The sequence below is a fragment of the Manis javanica genome, chromosome 11 (genome assembly GCF_040802235.1).
Source record: "Manis javanica isolate MJ-LG chromosome 11, MJ_LKY, whole genome shotgun sequence".
NCBI lineage: Eukaryota > Metazoa > Chordata > Mammalia > Pholidota > Manidae > Manis > Manis javanica.
In genome coordinates, this window is record NC_133166.1 from 63,602,705 (window position 1) to 63,623,108 (window position 20,404).

The following is a 20,404-nucleotide window of genomic DNA, read 5'->3' on the forward strand; positions in this document are numbered from 1 at the left end:
TATCTCTGTGAGAGGCCTCCAAGCTGTGCTGCTGCCCAGGGAGTTAGGGCACCCGTAGTTCCCTGGGATTCCCAGCTGCTGGGCTAAGTGTCCCGGGATGTTTCCATCCAGCTGTAGGGTCCCTGTCCCTTTAAGTCTTTCAAAAAGCACTCGCATTTCTTTGTCCCAGGGGTGCCAGCTATGGGGACCCACTCACAGGTCTTACTGTGCTGCTTCCCTAGTTTCCAGCACACCATGCACTGTGTGTCTGCACTCCGGTGTGGATGGCTAGGGATGGGTGTTTAGCAGTCCTGGGCTTCCTCTCCCTCCCTGCTCCGACTCCTCTCCTCCCGCCCGGAGCTGGGGTGTGGGGCGCTGGGTTCTTGCAGGTGTAGATGTAGCCTGGCTGTTGTCCTGTATCTTCTGGTCTCTCTTTTAGGGATAGTTGTATTTGTTGTATTTTCAAATATATATATGGTTTTGGGAGATTTCTGCTGCTCTATTCACGCCACCATCTTGGCTCCACCCCTCCAGGATTAATATTTTTAAGATAGAAAATCTCAGGATTTTTTTTTAAATGTTGTTGAGGACATCATCTATTTTGAGAGTTTGCACTTTATTCTTGTTTTTGCCTTTTATTGTTAACCACCCCAAATAGTTTTTTTAGTAGAGTTAGAATATAAATACATAATCTTAAAGAGTCCCTCTTGATGCTCCTTGATGCTCCACTGAAAGATTATGGGTTTAAGGACATAGATAGGGCACCATGATGAAATTAACTGATTAAATAATCATTTTGGAACTGCATACATGCTTCACAGTTAGCCAGGATTATGAATTTATGGTCAATGCCAATTTCTGCCTTGCCCAGTAAAAAGAACATGAAAATTTGGCCAGTTTTGCAATAGCATCCTGACTGCAAACATAAGTCACTAGGGCAGTGACTTAAAGTAAGGAGAGCTCCTCATTGCTGGACAGAGCCAATAGCTTTGGTCCTCTGTCATTTAAATTGGATCTCACCAAAATAACTTGAAATTTTGAATGCTTAATAATGATTATTTATAAAAATGGAACTCTCTTATTTCCATTTGTGTAGAATCGCATTAGCTCATGATGACTGTTCTTCTTTTAGCTATATTAAACAATCCCCTGGGACCTGGTTTAATGATAGTATGCCCACCCCTGGAGTTGAGGTTATGGAAATAAAAATGATTTCATGTTTAGTGGGTCTTAAGGAGCATAAAATTAGAAAGTCCATGACCCCATCCTGACCCATCTCATCCTCCTCCCATCCCCTCAAACTTGTGTCTTTTCTTCCCTTTATTATCTCTCAAGAGATTCATTGCCTCCTGAAAAGTAGTAGTTGAATTTAATCTTTCATTCAGCCACTTTTTGCTTCTATTTCCTTCTCTGTCCCAGAGCCTCACAGATTACAAGGTTCCAGTAGGCCCTCGGATGTCCTATGTAGAATCTTACTAGTTTGCTACACAGCTGATAGGAGTTTTTCTCCTGTGTGTGAGCGTGTGGCTTTCTTTACTACATGGAAACCACACGCACGCATGAAGAGCCTTCAGCTTTTAGAAGACAAGCACTGAGGGGAGCCAAGAGCCCTGTCATTTTCCACACCTCGCCTCGCTCTGTCCTGTGCCCGACCGGCTTGGTCACTCAGCATCCGTGTGTGACTCTGCTACCTCTGCTGCTAGCATCTAAAGAACACTGGCACCGAATGTGATTTCAGAGTCTGACTTGTTTTACAAGTGAGGAACTGATGCTGGGAGAGGAGGTGCTTTTTAGAATCAGATGAGTGGAAAGTCATATGACCTCATGAACAAAGATGTGTGTGACTGCACGGGGAGGTAGGAGCCAGCTTAGGGTTGAACCTGCCAGGTCACCTTGGGAGAGCCACATTCTCTCCAGCTGTGCCTTCTCATGTACAGTGGGAAACTGGGCCAAGTGAGCTCTGCCTTCCAAGTGACCTCTGGCTGCAAGTCTCGGAGATAGTGTGGGCAGGGGTCAGGGGCTCAGACTGCCAAATTGTGAGTTTTCTCCTTACCATGCCTGGAAGACCATCTAGTGAGATGGTACAGATACAGGAATGAGGCAAACGTTTTAAAGTCACCTTTTTCAGTATTTGTCTTCTTAAAAATGGTAACTGTTGGAACATTTAATAGCACACATTCCTCTGTCAACTATGGCCAGCCCTGTCTACCTCTTTGCCTTCATCACTGCCTCAGGCATGAAGAAAGAACTTGGAAGGAATGGAGATCATACTCCCCAACACCAAGGTACTAACCTCCAGCCAGATTGGGGCAATAGGATTGCTACCAAACCCCAAGAAGCTTTCCTATGAATACTGGTCTTCCTACTTGGCTTATTTTAAGCAGAAACCTGCCTTGGGTTGACAAGTCCATCTCTCAGACAGACTGAACTGATCTAACAAGTAAATCTTAATATGTAACATGACATGTATGACATGTACATAGATTTATCAAAACCAGTCAGCTTTAGGGAACTCCAGGGGACAACTTCAGGGCTCCCTTGCTCTAGATGTCTAGCATTAACATTTAATTGTGTCCCAGGCATGGACAAAGGCTGTTTGGCTTTTTGCAGAGCATTCCCTTGACAAAACTACCAACCAATGTGATTAAAAGCATGATTTAAAAATGAAGCCACTCAGTCTCTCCACTTCATTTTGGGAAATTCTAAATATAAAAAGTGAGCTTTGTTCCCAGGGGGCTGAGAGTGAATCCAATAACTGGCTCATCTGTGGAAACTAGCTAGGAACTGGAATCCAGCCAGATAACCCTTTCCCATCTGGGCAGCATGCAAGACAAGCCTGAAGAGAAGAGGGCCACTAATTCAAAGACGTTTGCAAGTTGGATCCCTTGTAGCTCTGCCTTGTCTGACCTGGACATGTGACCACAGGATTTGGGCTCATTTGTAGAGTTCTGGTCCATTTCAATGGCTGGGGAGTGACAAAACCCAGGGGGTGTGTGCAAGGAGAGGAAAGAAACCCTGGCCTAGTGGGATGTACCTTGGGTCCATATGCCTAGCATTTCCCTCAGCATGTCTTAGTCCATCTCTTGGCTCACAAATCCTGATACATGTGGCCTCCCTCTTGCCCAGTAGCAATATCCCTGTGGAACCATGCCTTTGAAAGTGTGATGACTGTGGCAGCCACTTCAGAGAACTACTTTTTCTTCTAGAGCTGACCCTTGATTTCATAACTATATCCCAGATGGGCACCACCTGTTCTTACACCTTCCCCCTTCTCCCCCTAGTCTGTTTCCTGAATCTAATTGTGGTTTTCACACACCCTGAGTTTAAAATGCACTCTCTAAACTGGCTTAGAATATAGTGCATTTATTCTCTTTTCAGGAACATTTATTGGGTACCCATATGTGTATGACCTTTTAAACAAGTTAAATAGTGCAGACCATGCTGTTTAGAAACTTACAGCCTGCAACTAATCACAGTTGATGAGTTAGTTTCCTTGGGAGTAGGTTAGTAAGTAAGAAGATAAAAGATTTTAGCCCTCAAAAGACATTAGAGGCCGCTTAATTCAGCTACTTATTCTGCGGATGGCAGAGTAAAAGCAGGACATGAATAGGTCAGTTGCACACCTCCCCCATGGCAGAGCTAGTTCTGGACCTACTTTAACCATGTCCTTCTGTGTACTTCCTGTAGAGGTAACCTAGGCCACCTTCTCTCTGTGCCTTTTAGACAAAGGTAGAAGATCTTAGTTTGATCCCTTAATATTCGGAAGCCTCAAAAGAGCTCAGAAAGTTTAAGAAAGAAATAAGAGTAGCTAGACAACTTCAGAAATAGCCAAGTAAGCACAGCTCGGAGTCCAGAGAGGAGGAAATGCCCATAAGCCAGGTAAGAGGCAGTTAGGGCCAAGATTATAGAAACTAGAATGGAAGGGAATTGGAGGATACAACTAGAGGATGGTATTATGTTGTTAGAATCCCTGAATAGTGCTGTGGAATAGGCCCCAAATGTAACAGCTGTTAAATTATTGCCAAGACCCTAACCAAAACATAGAGTTTATTGTAACAGACATAGGGTTCTGTCTTAAAAGATGTGTGTGATTAAAAATAGGTTAGAACACCATGTATGGAGGACTTCAACAGTATAGGCAAACAATTGAATGATGGCATTGTGACTTGAACACTGCAGTGGAAGCACTCTTACTACAACTACAGGGATGTAAGGTGAAGTTTCAAATGCCCACACTACAATATATGAAGGCATCTGTTAGTAATGACAAAAGGCTGACCCCAGATAATTTCCCTGAGGTAAAAAAAAAAAGTTGTATTAGAATGGGAGGTGGGTAGCCATGAGGAGAGAAGGCAGAATTTGAATTCTTGCTCTTCTGGCCAGGAAAATGCTTTACTACATACATAATCGACTTTGTACTACGCTGGGGCTCCATTAGAGCAGGCCCACCCCATTCTGTTCCACTCCGTTTTGATTCTGTAGTCAGCTGTAGAGTTATAGATGAAGTGACAAGGATGGTATCTTGATTGTATCCAGCTGCCTGGAATCAGTCAGGAGCGGAGAGGCCCTGCATGAGGAACAGTACTCACTAAAGCTCCAAAGGAATCTGAAATTCAGGACACCCCTGATGCTTTTAGAGCAGCATAGTTGAGCATTCTGTCACCCAGTGTCACCAAATTAAGAGAAGCAGATAAGTGGCTTCAGCCAGCAGGGAACAGACTGAAACCTTAACAGCACTCAACCCTAAAACTGAGCCAATATTATTGTTGCTGCAAACAGGGGCTTGAAAAGAAGAACTCCTTGGGGAAGTGATGTGAACTTCTGCATGGGTGAGGGAGCTGTGTTGACTCAGAGTAATACAGAGTGGATGGGCAGTGCATCTTTCATCTAGTGCCAACTGAATGGATGCCTCCCTCTCCCACTCCTTCTCCTCTTCACCTGTCCCTGGTGTTTACCCTAGTTACCTGTGCTTGGAGCCCTTCAGAAATCTCTTCAATTCCATTGAGGTAAACTGGTGACTGTGGTCCTGGTGTGATGTGAACAGGCAGGCAGGTGCTTGGCATTCAGAAAAGGAAACTGGGCACGCATTTGTCTCCCAGGCCCACAGACCAAAACGAAGTTATGGCTCATATCCTGTGTTGTTGCTCTGGGCTCTATAAAATTGTACTAGTATCATATTATTTTAATCTGCTCAAATACAAACCCTGGAATAGAGAACATAGCAGCAGCATTACACATCTGAGGAAATGTCTGACATGGATTCATTTGTCTGCAGCTATTACAGTGAAGCCTGTGACTGATTAACTCTGTTGGTTACAACATGGTGTTAATGAGGCCAAGGTTGTGTGTTTGGGAGGCTTGTTAGGTGAGCTGGTTGCACACATAGGGAAGCTCTGAAAGCTCTTTTCACAGCCCCAGACCATGCTTAAGACCCAGATCAGACATCCCATAAAAGCATATAGGTGATCACAGGGAGGACTGAGCAAGATAGAGTAATGACTTAGCCAATACACCTTTCCCCACTTGTGGGAAAGCAATTTGAAATCTGTGCGTTAGTGATCGTAATTATTACCGTGGTCTCACACACAGAGGGTATCACAGTGTCATTAGTGGTAGCTGTTGATCAGTACTGTTGTAGACTTCCTTTCTAAACTAAGGAGTCTACTCACTCTGGCTGTGAAGAAATGAAAAAGGATCTTTGGTCCCCTCTTTTATTCTCAGTATTTTGCCCGCTGAGATTCTGCCTATTCATGTAGTCAGCAGGTGCCAAGCAGTCATGGGCCAAGCACCGCTCTTTGATACCTTAGTGAATAAGACAAAGTGTCTGTCCTCTTGGTGTTTAAATTCTTCAAGGGGGAAATAATAAATAAGTAAAAAATAAATAACCCAAACAGTTACAAAAAATGAAAGGGTATTGAATAAAAGCATGGGGAAGGGGATGTGATGAAGAAAGGCTGGTTGGGAGATATTGTTTACCTTGGATAGGAAGATTTGAAAAAGCCTCTCAAAGTAGGTAACATTTAAGTGGAAACCTGACTGATGAGCAGGAACTAGCCTTTTGAAGAGCTGTGAGAACACTCTGGTCAGAAGAAATAGCAGGTGCAAAGTGTTGAAGTCCAGTCACGGTAAAATAACAGAAAGGTTGCTGAAATGTGGGGAAACATTAAGAGAAGAAGTTGGATAGTAGGTAGGCCCTTTAGAACATGCTTAGGAGTTTGGAATAATATCTGAACATAATATTCTTAGTCAATAAAAAGCCATCTTTTTTTGTTGTTCTTTTATCGAACATTTCTTAAAGATTCTGAGGAAAGGGGTGTTAAGACTTGAATTGTGCCCTTCAAAGAAAGGTATGTTGAAATCCTAACCCGTAGTAACCTTTTTTTGGAAATAGGTTCTTTTCAGGGGTAATGTAGGTAAAATAAGGTCATGAGGGTGGACCCTAATCCCATTTGACTGGTATCCTTATAAAAAGGAGAAATTTGGACACAGAGATACACAGAAGGCAGAAAGCCATTCGAAGATGGAGGTTTGGAGTGATTTGATTTTGGACTTCTAAATTTCTGTTGTTTTAAGCCACCCAGTTTGTGTTACTTTGTTACAGCAGTGCTAGCACACTAAAAGGGGTAGTGGTAGAATATTGGCTGTGCCCTTGGGAAAGCAGTGATGCATCCTCCATGGCCTCAGTGACACTTGTATGCTGGGGAGTTCTCTGGTTGCTGTAACATATGACCATATGCTTTATCTATGGATAGAGCCCACTGGTTGAATTACCCTGTGCAGAATACCCTAATACTCTATTAAGAAAAGTCCTTTTAGGGATGCTCTGTAAATAGTGGTTTGGAACAGCAGGAAAATGGAAGCAAGGAGATAAGTTAGAAGCCTGGTAATCTAGGTGAGGGATGATAGTGGTTTGAGCTAGAAAGAGTGGTTATAGGAATGGTAAGAGGTAGTCAGAAGTAGAGCCAGAAGACTTGCTAGTGGATTGGGTTGGGTAAAAGGGAAAGGAAGGAATAAAGGCTGACTCCTAGCTTTGAGGCTTCAGCAGTTGGGTAGATGATTTATTGATGACGAGATGATTGAGAGAATGATTTATCTGGAGATAAGGAATCAAGAGTTATGCTTTGGACATGTTAAGTTTGAGATGCCTATTATTAATCCTGTTGAAGATATTAAGTAATTATCTCAGGAACATTCAGGGTAAAACCTAAATTTTGAGGTGTTTGGATTATAGTCTTTAAATAAGTGAAAGAAACTAATGAGATTGCTTAGAGAGAGAGATTAAAGAAGAGAATAAGGCTCAGGACTGGGCCCTTGGGAACTCTGCTGTGTGGGGGTCTGGTAATGGATGAAAAGTGATGCCATGGACAGCTGGTAAATTGTCAATACTCATTAATGGGATGAACATCCTCTCTTTTAAATGGTAAACCAAATTATACAGAAAAACATGGGAAAGGGATTGGAAATACCTTGCTCCCAATATATCAAATTCTATTTAACAAAACTGTCTCTAAGAACCTTTCCAAATGGAAATCGAGTTTTTGTTTTCAATACATTACAGATTATCAAATCAGGCATATTCTCTATACTTGAAGTTTCCAGAAGGTTATAAAAATGGTGAAATGCTTTGGAGAAATAGATTTTTTTTTTAAAGAAACAAAGACTTTGTCAGTTTTCACAATCACTAAGATTTAAGATAAATCAGAACAGTTGAGTTGCATGGTTCCACTTGTTCTTCATTTGTATATTCATTAAGAATGAAACTGATTGCCTTAAACATGTTAAGGGATTACCTACCTTGGGCCAGTTCAGTAAACTATTAGTTTACATTACTTGAAATTTCCATGCAAGCACAGGAAATTTTGGAGGAGATCAACATTTATCTTGAATGCTAGCAGAAGAACTGGCACCTGTTCATTTGGGCATCTTGAGAAGCCTATTCTGACTGTCCTTTGAGAAGACTTGATTGAACCTATGGAGTCTGTGTATACCATTTAGATAACTAAGCACTGTGCTTCGTTGCTGCCTGAACTGCGAATTGATTGATTTGTTTCTGTCCTTAGGTTTGGCGGGAATTTCCTGACCGGTTGGTGGGTTACCCGGGTCGTCTGCACCTCTGGGACCATGAGATGAATAAGTGGAAGTATGAATCTGAGTGGACTAATGAGGTGTCCATGGTGCTCACAGGGGCAGCTTTTTATCACAAGGTAAGGCAGGGACAGGCTTGTGGCAGGTGATTCTGAGTTGACAAAACTGAGAGTATTATACACATTTTATTTGGCCCAATTTAATTTTTGCTAAGTTTAGGGAAGGTATTTTACTTAGAGGGCTTAGGAAGGCCATGTTGTATGATATCTTTTAAAAAATAAAGTTATTATTTTTCTAATTATAAAATAATACATACTCATAATAGAAAATATGGAGAATTCAAAACACTGTATGAGAAGTCACTGGTAGTCGTATCACTGAAAGATAATCATTATTATTGTGTAGATGTTTTTTTCCAGTTTGTTTTTAATGTATTTACTTATTCACACATATGCACAGACAGTTGTAAATATTCTCATTAGCCTGTTTTTCGCAATATTTATATTGTGGGTTTTTTCTTTTCATTAATATTTCTTCATAAACAATTTCTTCTTAACATAATTGCTAATAGACCATTTGTTAATATTCCATAAATCACATATAACTATTCCTTTATCACTGTATATTTAGGTTGTGTCTTTTTTTCTATTTTAGATAATGCTTAACAGTGATCAGTATCCATTTTCATAACTGTTTGTACTTGTTATGATAGAGTTTGTATTATTATGATAGATTCCTAGAAGTAAAATTGTATCAAAGGGAATGAATATTTTAGGGAGGTTTTGATATATATATATTTGTCTGTTGTTTTCAGTATTATTTGTGCCAATTTATACTCCCATTTTTGCCCACAAATTTCTGCATTCTTTCATATAAAACTATCTTTCCATAACCCCCTTTGATGAAATATATAAAAAAAATCAAACTTTTTTGATAAGTGAAAATGGATTATATTGTTTTCACTTTTATGATTGCTAGTGAGGTTGAAGTTCCTTTTGTGTCTTTTTTTAGCCTTTTTCATTTCCTTACCTGAGAATTGTCCCCTCATGTTTTGGACTCTTTTTTAACTAGGGAGAGATTGAATGGTGTGCATTGGGCTTTGGAATATTCAGTTTGAATGAGAGAGTGCTCCCTGGATGTATGGTTTAATTAAACAGTAATAATTTGTCCACTGTCAGCCATGGCATAAGGAACTGCTGTCAGGAGAAAGCTGTTCAACCCAGCACAGTTACATTCATTTAGCTGTTTTTATATTGGTGGCTTGTTGTTTTCATGGCACTGCTGCCTTGATATTTTTTAGGGTTCTAGATCCAGAAATGGGTTTTTGTTCTTAACAATAAATAAATAAATAAGGTTTCTAATTCTTGGGGTTTATGGTAGTAGACAGTGTACATTTTATTTTTTGCCCACAAATTTCTGCACTCTTTCATGTACATAGGTTATGATAATTTGAGAATTGCCTCATTTTCCTTTTACTTTAAAAAGTACATGCCTTTGCAATGTCAGTCCACCATTATTTTATTTGTTTCTATTTGCAATCTATGGAAAGAATATAGAAAACAAGGTTGAGCTTTTAGAGTCAAGGGGAAGGACTTAGTAAAGATCAGTATGTAATGTGTCTCTGAACACTATTTATTAAACACATCATCCATTAATCACTCCAAAGGACTTGTATCCTACAAGGGCTTTACACTCTACCCCTCTTCTGCTTATAATAGGTGATTTTGAAAAGAATGACAATATTAAAGATGCTTGGTCACCTGACCAAGAACATTCTAATACTCCCATTGCCCTTTCTATTGATACAGCCTTATGATTAATCTTGTGGGAAAGCTTGTCCTCACACCATGACTAAGTTGCTCTGTATGTATCAGCCACAGAGAGCTGCTATTTGAATGTTTCTTTTTTCTGTTTCACCTGACAGTATTTTAATTACCTGTATACCTACAAAATGCCTGGGGATATCAAGAACTGGGTGGATGCTCATATGAATTGTGAAGACATTGCCATGAATTTCCTGGTAGCTAACGTCACAGGGAAGGCTGTCATCAAGGTAGGAGGCATCCTTGTCCAGCTTTGCCACTTGCTTTGTGATCTTGGGCAAGTCTATTTTTCTGAGCCTGAGAAATCTTCATAGCTGTAAATGAAGCATTGGATTAAATGAACTTTAAACTTCCTTTTAGCTTTAAGATTCTATGACTGACATTGTCACATTATAAAATTTAACGTAGGCTTTGCTGACATATTTTCTTTTTTTAAATAGTTTCTTTAGTTATAGTTTTTAACCTCCAGTGTCAGAGGTAAAGGCTATGATGATCAGTCTGCAAACTGTATTTTAAGGAATTTTATTTTATTCTCAAAGCAGATTTGGAATCTGCTTGGGTTAAAGAATATAATTTGTATCTTTTGTAAGGTAGCTAGTCTTTATTTTTTATAGACTTTGAGAAGATAATTTGTATTATCTAGATTAGGATAGCAGCCTCCCCTCTGAGTTTGCTAGAAAAATCATTAGAAGTTTAAGATTTGAGAGAGTAGGGGAAGAATCAGGGAAGAAGAGTCAGAGGGTGAGGGACTGTTGGATTTTTACCTCCTGATTCAAGAGAATTGCAGAATAATCTGGCATCTTCAAGAACGTGGTGCTGTTCATAGCCTTTGCCATTAGCTGTAAGGAGGAGAAAGAGTGCCTGTTGGGACTAAGGTTATGGTGAAAGTCATGGGAAGCTGTATTTCATCGCCCTTATGGCTGCAAGAACAAATGGTGTTTATACAAGGACCTTGGCAGTGAGAAAACAGTCATTAAACAGGAATTAAGGAGCTTGTCATCACCACTTCTTTCCAGTTACAGAAGGCTAAAGCTCTCCAAGCCTTTTTATTGGGCCCTTGTGAGTTCTGCAGTTGGCCGAGCCAGACAGAATGGAGATATGGTGAGGTGAAGTGTGTATGTGTGTATGCGGGAGAGCTTGTGCACACATGCATGGAAAGGAGGAGCAGGCATCTCAGTTTACAGAACAGAAACATGCAGAGTGGTGTCACAAGCATAATTTTATTGTCCTTTGTACTGACAGCCAGGTATATTTTTGTGCTCCTCTGGCAGGTAACACCACGAAAGAAATTCAAGTGTCCTGAGTGCACAGCCATTGATGGGCTTTCGCTAGACCAGACACACATGGTGGAGAGGTGAGTGAGCCTCTAACCAAGTCTGCCCCAACCTCTGATCCCCATTTCCTGCCTTGGACCTGTTTATGGGACTTGGTGGGAGATATAAGGACAGCAGCTGGTAGTCATAGTCACCTCTATTTGCGCTGTGGGAATTGGGTTAGTTCAAGCCCAGGTCACCCAAAGAATTAATTTGGAATGCTACTCATTCAATTTGTAATGGCTGGAAAGGTCTTAAAAATATAGCTGGCCTTAAGCTCCAGAAGCCAGATTCTCCATGTGGACTAAGCAGTTAACTGTCCACAGTCATTTGAGTGGAAGCCAGTTAATTACAAGGAAATACTGTATTATTTTGCAGGGTAGTATCTCTGTGTTACAGTAAATGTTTGATTAGAATTAAACCAAACCCACCTGAGAATAATTTCCTTTGCTGACAATACTAAAACACCTACCAAGAACAGAATTGAAAGCACAGCTCTTTACATTAGAGAAAGGAGCAGGGCAACTCTGAAAACATTTATTTCAATTCAGTCAATTACTCACCAAACACGCCTTTGTGTGGAATGTAGTACTAGACCTTGTAAGGTGAGTATAAAAGAAGGGGATTGTGTCTTCTCTTAAGACCATTATAGTTTTATAGTGGACCAAGTAGTTCTGACTTGTATCTCAAAGGTTCCTCAGCTTTGAATCTCCCGAATCAAACCTTTCTTCTGAAAGGCATCTCCTTACACAAGACAGCAAGCTGTATCAAGGAACCAAAATGTACTCAGAGATGGGTATAGTAGCCTTACACAATGAGTTATCAAGTTCAAGTTTCTACAGGTCTCATATGTATCTGCTTGCAGCATTCATTTCTGAAATATGTCAGCTGCATTAAAATCCTTCAAGGCTGGAGGACTTTTGTGCAGAAAACTGTTCTAGTTGGCCTGAATTCTTCTATAATGCTTTACTCCTTCTGACTTTTATGTTTTACTATTATTCTCTAAGTAATCTCTTTATCTCTTTTGTATATAAATACTTTACCCAAATGACATGACTTTTACTGACTGACAATGTGAAATAATATATTATTGTGATTTTGAAAATATATGTCATTGGTATCATAAGTATTACATAGTCAAAAGCAGTGACATTAACTGTCATAGCTCATTCGGAAGTGACCCAAATTATAGTTCTATTGGAGTACATGAAATTGCTACTTAAACCTATCCGCATTGTCTGTTTATGGGGGGAATTCATAACATTAAGCAACTGGTTATTGATTGGGATAATTTAATATAGTAGGTTTATATGGTCCAAAAAAGGAATTTTAGGGAGAAAAGTTGACCTGATAATGGCCCTGAAGTTCATCCTAAGGCTAAACAACTCTTCTTTAGCTCCACTGAGATCATAACAAATGAAAAGAGACCTAAAATGCAATGAGAGAGATTTAAGTTAGATATAATTATTAAACACTGAAGAATATAACTAAGGGAGATGTGGAGGCTTTCTCTTAGGAAGAGGCTTTTGAAAACAGACCAGGCAACTTCCCAGATGTTTTAGGCTTGAATTAGATAATATGAGAGTATAATTAACAACAAACACACACATGAAAAATTTAATCCAAAGCTATATATGTGATAACAGCCTTAAGGGAGGCTCAAAGTTTTTAAATTGATCAGAGGGAAGAGAGGTGACTTCTTGCTAGGTTGATTTTTAGGAATAATTTTGTAAAGCAGATGGCACCTGAGGTGAACCTTGAAGACCAGTAGGATCCCAACCTGTGAAATTGGGCAAGAAGAAGAGATCCTTGGTGGGGGCCTGGATGGCTGCAGGTACCAACCAGCCAAGTTCAGGGTGTATTTTGGCAAGCAGTTAAGAAGTCCGTTTTGGCTGGATCAAAGACCTGAATGTAAGTCATGAAACCATAAAACTCTTAGAAGAAAACATAGGCAAAAATCTCTTGAATATAAACATGAATAACTTTTTCCTGAACACATCTCCTTGGGCAAGGGAAACAAAAGCAAAAATGAACAAGTGGGACTACATCAAACTGAAAAACTTCTGTACAGCAAAGGACACCATCAGTAGAACAAAAAGGCATCATACAGTATGGGAGAATATATTTATGAACGACATATCCGACAAGGGATTAACACCCAAAATATATAGAGAACTCACATACTTCAACACCCAAAAAGCAAATAACCTGATTAAAAAATGGGCAGAGGATATGAACGGACACTTCTCCAAAGAAGAAATTCAGATGGCCAACAGACACATGAAAAGATGCTCCTCATCGCTAATTATCAGGGAAATGCAAATTAAAACCACAGTGAGATATCACTTAACACCAGGAAACAAGGAACAACAAATGCTGGAAAGGATGTGGAGAAAGGGGAACCCTCCTACACTGCTGGTGGGAATGTAAATACCCTTGTGGAAAGCAATATGGAGATTCCTCAAACATCTAAAAACAGAAATACCATTGGACCCAGTAACTCCATTCCTAGGAATTTACCGGAAAAAAAAAAGACTGTGTACCCCTATGTTTATTGCAGCACTATTTACAATAGCCAAGCTATGAAAGCAACCTAAGTGTCCTTCAGTACATGAATGGATAAAGAAGATGTGGTACATATACACAATGGAATATTGTTCAGCCATAAGAAGAAAACAAATCCTACCATTTGCAACAACATGGATGGAGCTAGACGGTATTATGCTCAGTGAAATAAACCAGGTGGAGAAAGACAAGTACCAAATGATTTCCCTCATTTGTAGAATATAACAAAAAAGCAAAACTGAAGGAACAAAACAGCAGCAGACTCACAGACTTGAAGAAGGGACCCACGGTTACCAAAGGGAAGGGGGTGGGAAGAGAGGGAGAAGGGAATTAAGGGGCATAATGCAGGGGAGTCACGGGGAAGGCAGTACAGCACAGAGAAGACAAGTTGTGACTCTATGGCATCTTACTACACTGATGGACAGTGACTGCAGTGAGGTGTGGAATGTTCAGGGAGGACTTGGTGATATGAGTGAATGTAGTAACCACAATGCTGCTCATGTGAAACCATCATAAGATTGTATATCAATGATATCTTAATAAAAATAAATAAATATATAAGTCCATTTTGGCGATGGTGTAGGCTTCTGGCCCATTGATGCCAAACTGCAAAGGGCCTTGAATGCCCATTTAAGGAGCCTGAACTTTTGTATTCAGGGTCTGGGAAGTTATAGAAGGTTTTTGAACAGGGGAGTAGCCTGATCAAAGTATTGTTTTGCAATTAATTTGGAAGTAGTATGTAGAATGGAATGAAGGTGAAGAGACTGAAAAAAAGAACAGGATGCTTGAACTAAGTTGAGTGTGGAAAGGGGGGGCAATTAAATTGCAAGAGTTTTTATTTTTTCAAATGGAGATATGCCAGGACTTGATTTCCATCTGAATAGGAATGGGAAGGTTATGGAGAAGAAATTGACAGATATAACTTTTAGATTTCCAGTCAAGAAGAACAGTAGTACATTTAGCAGTGTAAATAATAGTTAGGAGGAGATGCTACTTGTAGAGGGGGCATGAATGGTTGTACCTTTAACAGTATAATTAATAAAGACAGGAGGAGATTTAATCATAGGTAAAGTAGGAGAGAAATAAGGATAGGTGATTTGGAGGTCTTTCCCTCTGTATCTGCAGATGTGAATATGGAGCAAGCAGTTGGAAATGTGGAACTTGAACTTTAGAAAGAAGATTAAAATGTAGATAGCTATTTGGAAAATATCTGCGTAGAGATGACAATTGACTGAAGAAAAGGCAAGGGTAGAACTTGAGAAATTCTGACAGTAGGAGACAGAGAGAATCACTGAAACAGAAACAACCACTGGAAAAACCAAGAGAGAACCAGGATCTACAGAAGCAAGGAAGGAGCAAACAACATGAAGACTGGGAAAAGGTCTTTGAACTCAGTGGTCGTTGGTGACTTTGAAAAAAATAATGTCACAGAGTGATGGGCCGAGGGTTATAGAGTGTAAGTCAGTGGCGAGGATAGAGTTAGTGAAGTAGACTACCCTTTTGAGAAATACACCGGGAACAGAAGAAAATCAATCTTGAAATCAGTTAAAAACTAGGAGCAAAACTATTTGGATAAAAGATTGAATCACTTACTATTCAAAGAGGCACTTCAGTTGGGAGGCAGGAGGATATGATTCAAGCCATGGATAAACCATGGAGTTACAACTGTATAATTGTTCATTTCTTTATTTTTTTAGTAGCTCCCTTTGAAAATTATGACCTCATGTTAGGTTTTGTGGTCCAATAAGCTTATTTATTTTTATGTTTGGGGTCTGGGGCAAGACATCTCAGTTGTGTAGGAGAGTAGCTCTTCCTACCCAGCACCCATTTCCAGGATCTGCTGTTCTTTAAGAACCAAGATTTGTAACTGTTCATTTTGACCAATAACTTCACTAAGGTTAAGGCAGACTATGTTGATTTAAGAAAAAATCAGGCCAGTCTTTGTTAAAATTAAGAGTTTGCCACTTACTATAGTCTGATTTAAGGAAATTGACTTATTTATCCTGAAGTTCAATCTTTTCATCTCCTAAAATAGTTAGTATATTAATATCTATCAAAATACAATGTCCACTCGTGGGTTCAACAAGTATTTATTGAGTGTCCTTGTGCCAAACACTGTGTTACAGGCTGGGGATAAGTGAAGTCATAGTGCATGAAAGCCTAGAGCACAGTGCCCAGCAGGATTAGCTTCCTTCATAATTTCCCCAGCACTAGTCCTAAAGGCTTCTGGTAATTATATATGTTCCGAAGAAAAACAGAAAACCACTAGTGCTTTCTCCCCTTGACCCTTCCAGCACTTCAGAAATAGATGTTAGCAGTTCTTAGCCTGTTCGTATTTCATTAGAAAACCATCCCAGGGGAACAGTTGCTGCTGGCTAGACCCCTGACAGAGCAACTTTGGTGAGCCACCAGCAACCACCAGATTAGTTATCTGCCCTAACCTGTTGCCCACCCCAGATCCCCTGGGTGAAGAAAAGTAGGAAACACTCAGTGCCTAGCAGGAGCATTAGGGCTTTGCCATTCAGTGCAGGCCAGCCACCTCTCCAGTGCCTGCTGTGTGGAGAGAAAGAAGGATTCACTAGACATGGGTTTGCCAGGGGTAGCTATCAACAAGTCAGGCTAGCCTGAGCCCCAGTGGCCTCCTGCCCGTGGCCCGGCCCTGTTGGCAGATCCAGTTACAGAGGAGGCATTGTCCTCAGTACTCCTCAGGGGGCCATGGAGCCTCCTGCCCTCTGCTGAGAACCATGGTTCTTTAATCCATACTCGATGGTACTTGGGCGTGTGTGCGTTTGGCTGGCCGGAGTCTACAGGCATAGTGATTGGGAACTAAAAGAACCTGTACATGTTTATAAGCAGAACAACTGCCAAAGTAAGACCTTGGAGAGATTTGCCTTTGCCTCCACCTTGACTCCATAGTTTGAGGAGACAGAAGCCATTGTCCAGAACTTGCTCCAAAGCATTTTGTTGGAACTCCTCAGTCTTTTCCCCAGTCTCCCCTCACTTTGGAACGTAGGACTGCCGCCTCCTCAGTCTCAAAAGACTACCCTTACCTGCAAGTTAGGGTAGGTAATATGATGAGAAGATGAAAGGCTATATTGCCTTTGCAGACCTAGGTTTCAGATCCAGCCCCACCAATTTCTAGCTCTGGGTCCTTGGGCAACTCACTTAACCTCTCTCAGCCTTAATTTCTCAACCCATAACAGGAAGCTACTATAAACCAACCCTTGGGTGTATAGAGGGGAATACTTTAAGGAATCAATGAAAACATATATGTAAATTATCTGGTACATAATAGGTGCTCAGCAGTTGTTAATTTCCAGCCCCTCTCCTTGGACCCTTCCTCTTGGAATTATGTTAATAAATAAATACATTTGTATCATCTCATAATTAAGACTTTATTTAACCTCAGAAGCCAGAATGCCTAGGTTTGGTTCTGCTCCATACCAGTTATTTGACCTTTGGACATACTGCTTAGCCTCTCTGTGTCTCAGTCTTCTCAGTGTAAAATGAAAATAACAGTAGGACCTACCACATAGGGTTGTGTGAGGATGAAGTGGGTTATTAACACATGTAAAGCACTTTTGACATCACCTGGAACATATAATAAATATTAGTTGTTTATTTGTGATGATGGACACCATGATGCTCTTATTTAGAAGAGCTCAAAATGAAATAGTTACACATTTTCTTAGAAACATAATGACCAAGAGAAAAGATTGATAATGACCGGCTTCATTATTAATTGGTTTCTTTCTAAAGCTCAAAGGACTAGAATAAAAACTTGTTAATTGAAATAATTTGAAACAAGGATTATGTATCTCTGAGAACGGAAGAAACTTCTGGTCTGTGTTTTGAAATTAAGCTCCTTCTTGGTAACTGGTTCTGACCCTGGTTAGTTTGTTTTTGTTGTTGCTCTTGGTGCCATGGGCCTGACTGAGCAAAGAGTACTCACCTTCCTGAAATCCATCCTTGAGGTCCCCTTAACTTCAAAAGTGGTGTTTATAGGCTTGCTTTTCCCCTCTGGTCTGAAGCTGAGGTGTCCTCATTACCCAGCTGTCACACCCAGTTGGCCTGATTGGTCAGAACCATTTCCCACTGACATGCCTGACCTGCTCACCTCTGAGGGGGTCACTCACTCGGCTCAGGAGGGTGCAGTGCAGGTAAGGAAACAGGGCTTTCCCCGCCTCCAGCAGTGCTGGGCTGTTCTGTCACTGGGTTGGCCATCACTGCTCATTTTAACATGGGAATGGCTAAAATTATGAAAGCTGTCCTATGTGAACCTCAGCTTTCATAGAAGAGTTTGTGGAAGTTGGCTGAAAATTCCTAGAGATTGCCACTTATAGACCCTCAGTAAATGTGGGTTGAACCAAGCGTGCATTGTTTAAATTGAGATCCACTTCCCCATTATCTTCTTTTGGCTTCCATCACTCAATGTGTAAGATGCTCCCTTCTGCCTCTTAAACTTCAGTAAGTTGAAGTTCAGATCCAAGTGGCTTTTTCCTTGTCACCCTTTGTCTCTCTTTAGCTGGCAGAGATTGGGTTAAGAATTGTTGGCAGCTAATCCACCTTGGTTTGAGGCCTGCATGTACTGAGCTGGAAGAATGACTGGAATTTGAGGGGGAGGGGTAAAGATATCCTGACCTGTGCAGGTCCATGGCCTCCACACAGCATCTCCCATTCACTTTCTCCCACTGAACTAACAGAGGGCCCCAAATCACTTCTTTTAGCCACACCTTCCCAACATTTTCAAGAACCAGGGGCCAGACTGGGATGCCTGGGTTTCTTTTGTTAATGTTGACTATTATGTCTTTTGCTCTTATCGCTCAGCCTCTTGAACATTTTCTGTTTTTTCCCCACCATCACTCTCATCTCTCAATTGCCCTCCCCACTCCCCAAACCCCACAGGTCTGAGTGCATCAACAAATTTGCTTCAGTCTTTGGTACAATGCCTCTTAAGGTGGTGGAGCACCGAGCTGATCCTGTCCTGTACAAAGACGACTTTCCTGAGAAACTAAAGAGCTTCCCCAACATTGGCAGCTTATGAAACATGCCATCGGTGGAGGTTTGAACATTAAGCTTAGACAAAGGAAGAGAACACAGCCTCTCCAGCACTCTAATATCAGATGGGGGACTTCAGAGTTGAAGACTGACATGCTGGACAAGGCATACACCCAGCTAACCTACTTGCTCAGGAACAGGAACCCTGGCTAATGTTAAATGCTATCTAAGCACCCTGAGCTGTGCATCCTCTGCTCCAGTGTTTCTTACGATGTCTGATGGGTTCTTTGTGAAAATGCCAAATGGAATTCTTTGTGGCATGTTCCAGGTTTAAGTCCAGCTCAAGCTCCCTTTGTTTGCAGTTCCAATATGACAGTCTGAAAGGAAACTTCACTGACTAAGACTGCTGAGAAGCCCATTTTAGGTTTGGGGAATAGCATGAAAGGTACCTGTATATCACTTTTAGTTATTTCAAATCAGTGAGTTCTTTGGAGGAAAAGCCAAGTCCAGCTTTGGTGCAAAATCCAGGCATCTTAGTGGTGTTTAACCTGTGCCTTGGGGTCTCGGTCCCTGGGCTCATGCAGAGGAAGAGCACCGACTGCTGAGCTGGGATTCTGTAAGTTCCATGAGCTATTCCTCTTTGGTTTGGCTTTTTTATATGATTAAAATTATTTTTTATTCCTTCTTATACTATGTCTTAAACACTGTTTATTGATAATCCAAAGACCTGTCTTTCTGTTTTTGTATATTTGACTTTATCTTCTGGCCGTAACTCCAGCCTACTGCCCACGTCTGGGGACATAGAGTCAGGAGGACTGTCTGGTGCCATGTGCATCGTCGAGCAGAGGAAGATCCCCAGACAAGCAGAGAAGATGTCTCCCTAAACCTCCAAAAAAATCTGTTTGCTTCTGGATTAGATCCAGTCAGTCTTCCACAGGTATTCTTTGGGATAAACCGAGGGCTTCTAATAGTCATACACAGTTGCCACAGCTAGTGCCGTGTTGTGAAAGTTGAGGGAATTGTAACCCCCAACCCAAGAGGACGCCAAAATTTCCCTCATCCTTTTGGTATAAAACTTAATGTAAGCCAGGGAGGTTCTGGCTAATGTTAGATGCCATTATAACAACTGCTTTGCAATAGCTGCTGGTATATTTAAATCATTAAATTTTAGCATTTAGTAATACTGCACATGTGTGAATTATACTGCTTTAAGCCCCGTTGATGAACAAATCTACTCTGGCAAATGTTAGATGTTATGGATTCGAAACAGATTTATCTGGCTCTAATATTAAGATTAGCCACAGTTTGGGCTTCAGCCATAACATACGTCCCCAGAACACAAAATACATAACAATTTGCTTGGAATATGGATATAATTACTGAAACCTAGTTGTGTCCCAGTCGAAGTCACTAATACACCACCCATTGTTCTGTAGAGTGACAGGAAGGTGAGCAGTGATTATGCTGTAGTTTTTAAACTTGTAGTTTTAACAAGAGTCCTTTCAGACATGTTCCCAACGACTTTGAGAGGTCAAAGAAACCTTTCAGAGGTAGGAAAGTTGAAAGTGGAAATTGTGAGAGTTTCATCTTTCATATCAAGGAGTGATAGAATTGTAGACTGTTACTGGTGGAAAGGACAAG

At 40.8% G+C, this 20,404-nt stretch overlaps 1 protein-coding gene across 5 annotated transcripts in view; it reads left to right on the forward strand.

The window, feature by feature from the left end:
• EXT2 (exostosin glycosyltransferase 2) overlaps window positions 1-19,949 on the forward strand; it is a 188,009-nt gene extending 168,060 nt beyond the window's left edge. For all 5 annotated transcript variants that reach the window (XM_036996663.2, XM_036996661.2, XM_036996660.2 and 2 more), the window contains 4 exons: window positions 8,040-8,183; window positions 9,989-10,117; window positions 11,159-11,241; window positions 18,671-19,949. In XM_036996663.2, coding sequence (XP_036852558.1) covers window positions 8,040-8,183; window positions 9,989-10,117; window positions 11,159-11,241; window positions 18,671-18,809 — 495 coding nt within the window. In that variant the 3' untranslated portion in view covers window positions 18,810-19,949. The remainder of the gene's footprint in view (window positions 1-8,039; window positions 8,184-9,988; window positions 10,118-11,158; window positions 11,242-18,670) is intronic.
• Window positions 19,950-20,404: the final 455 nt, after the last annotated feature.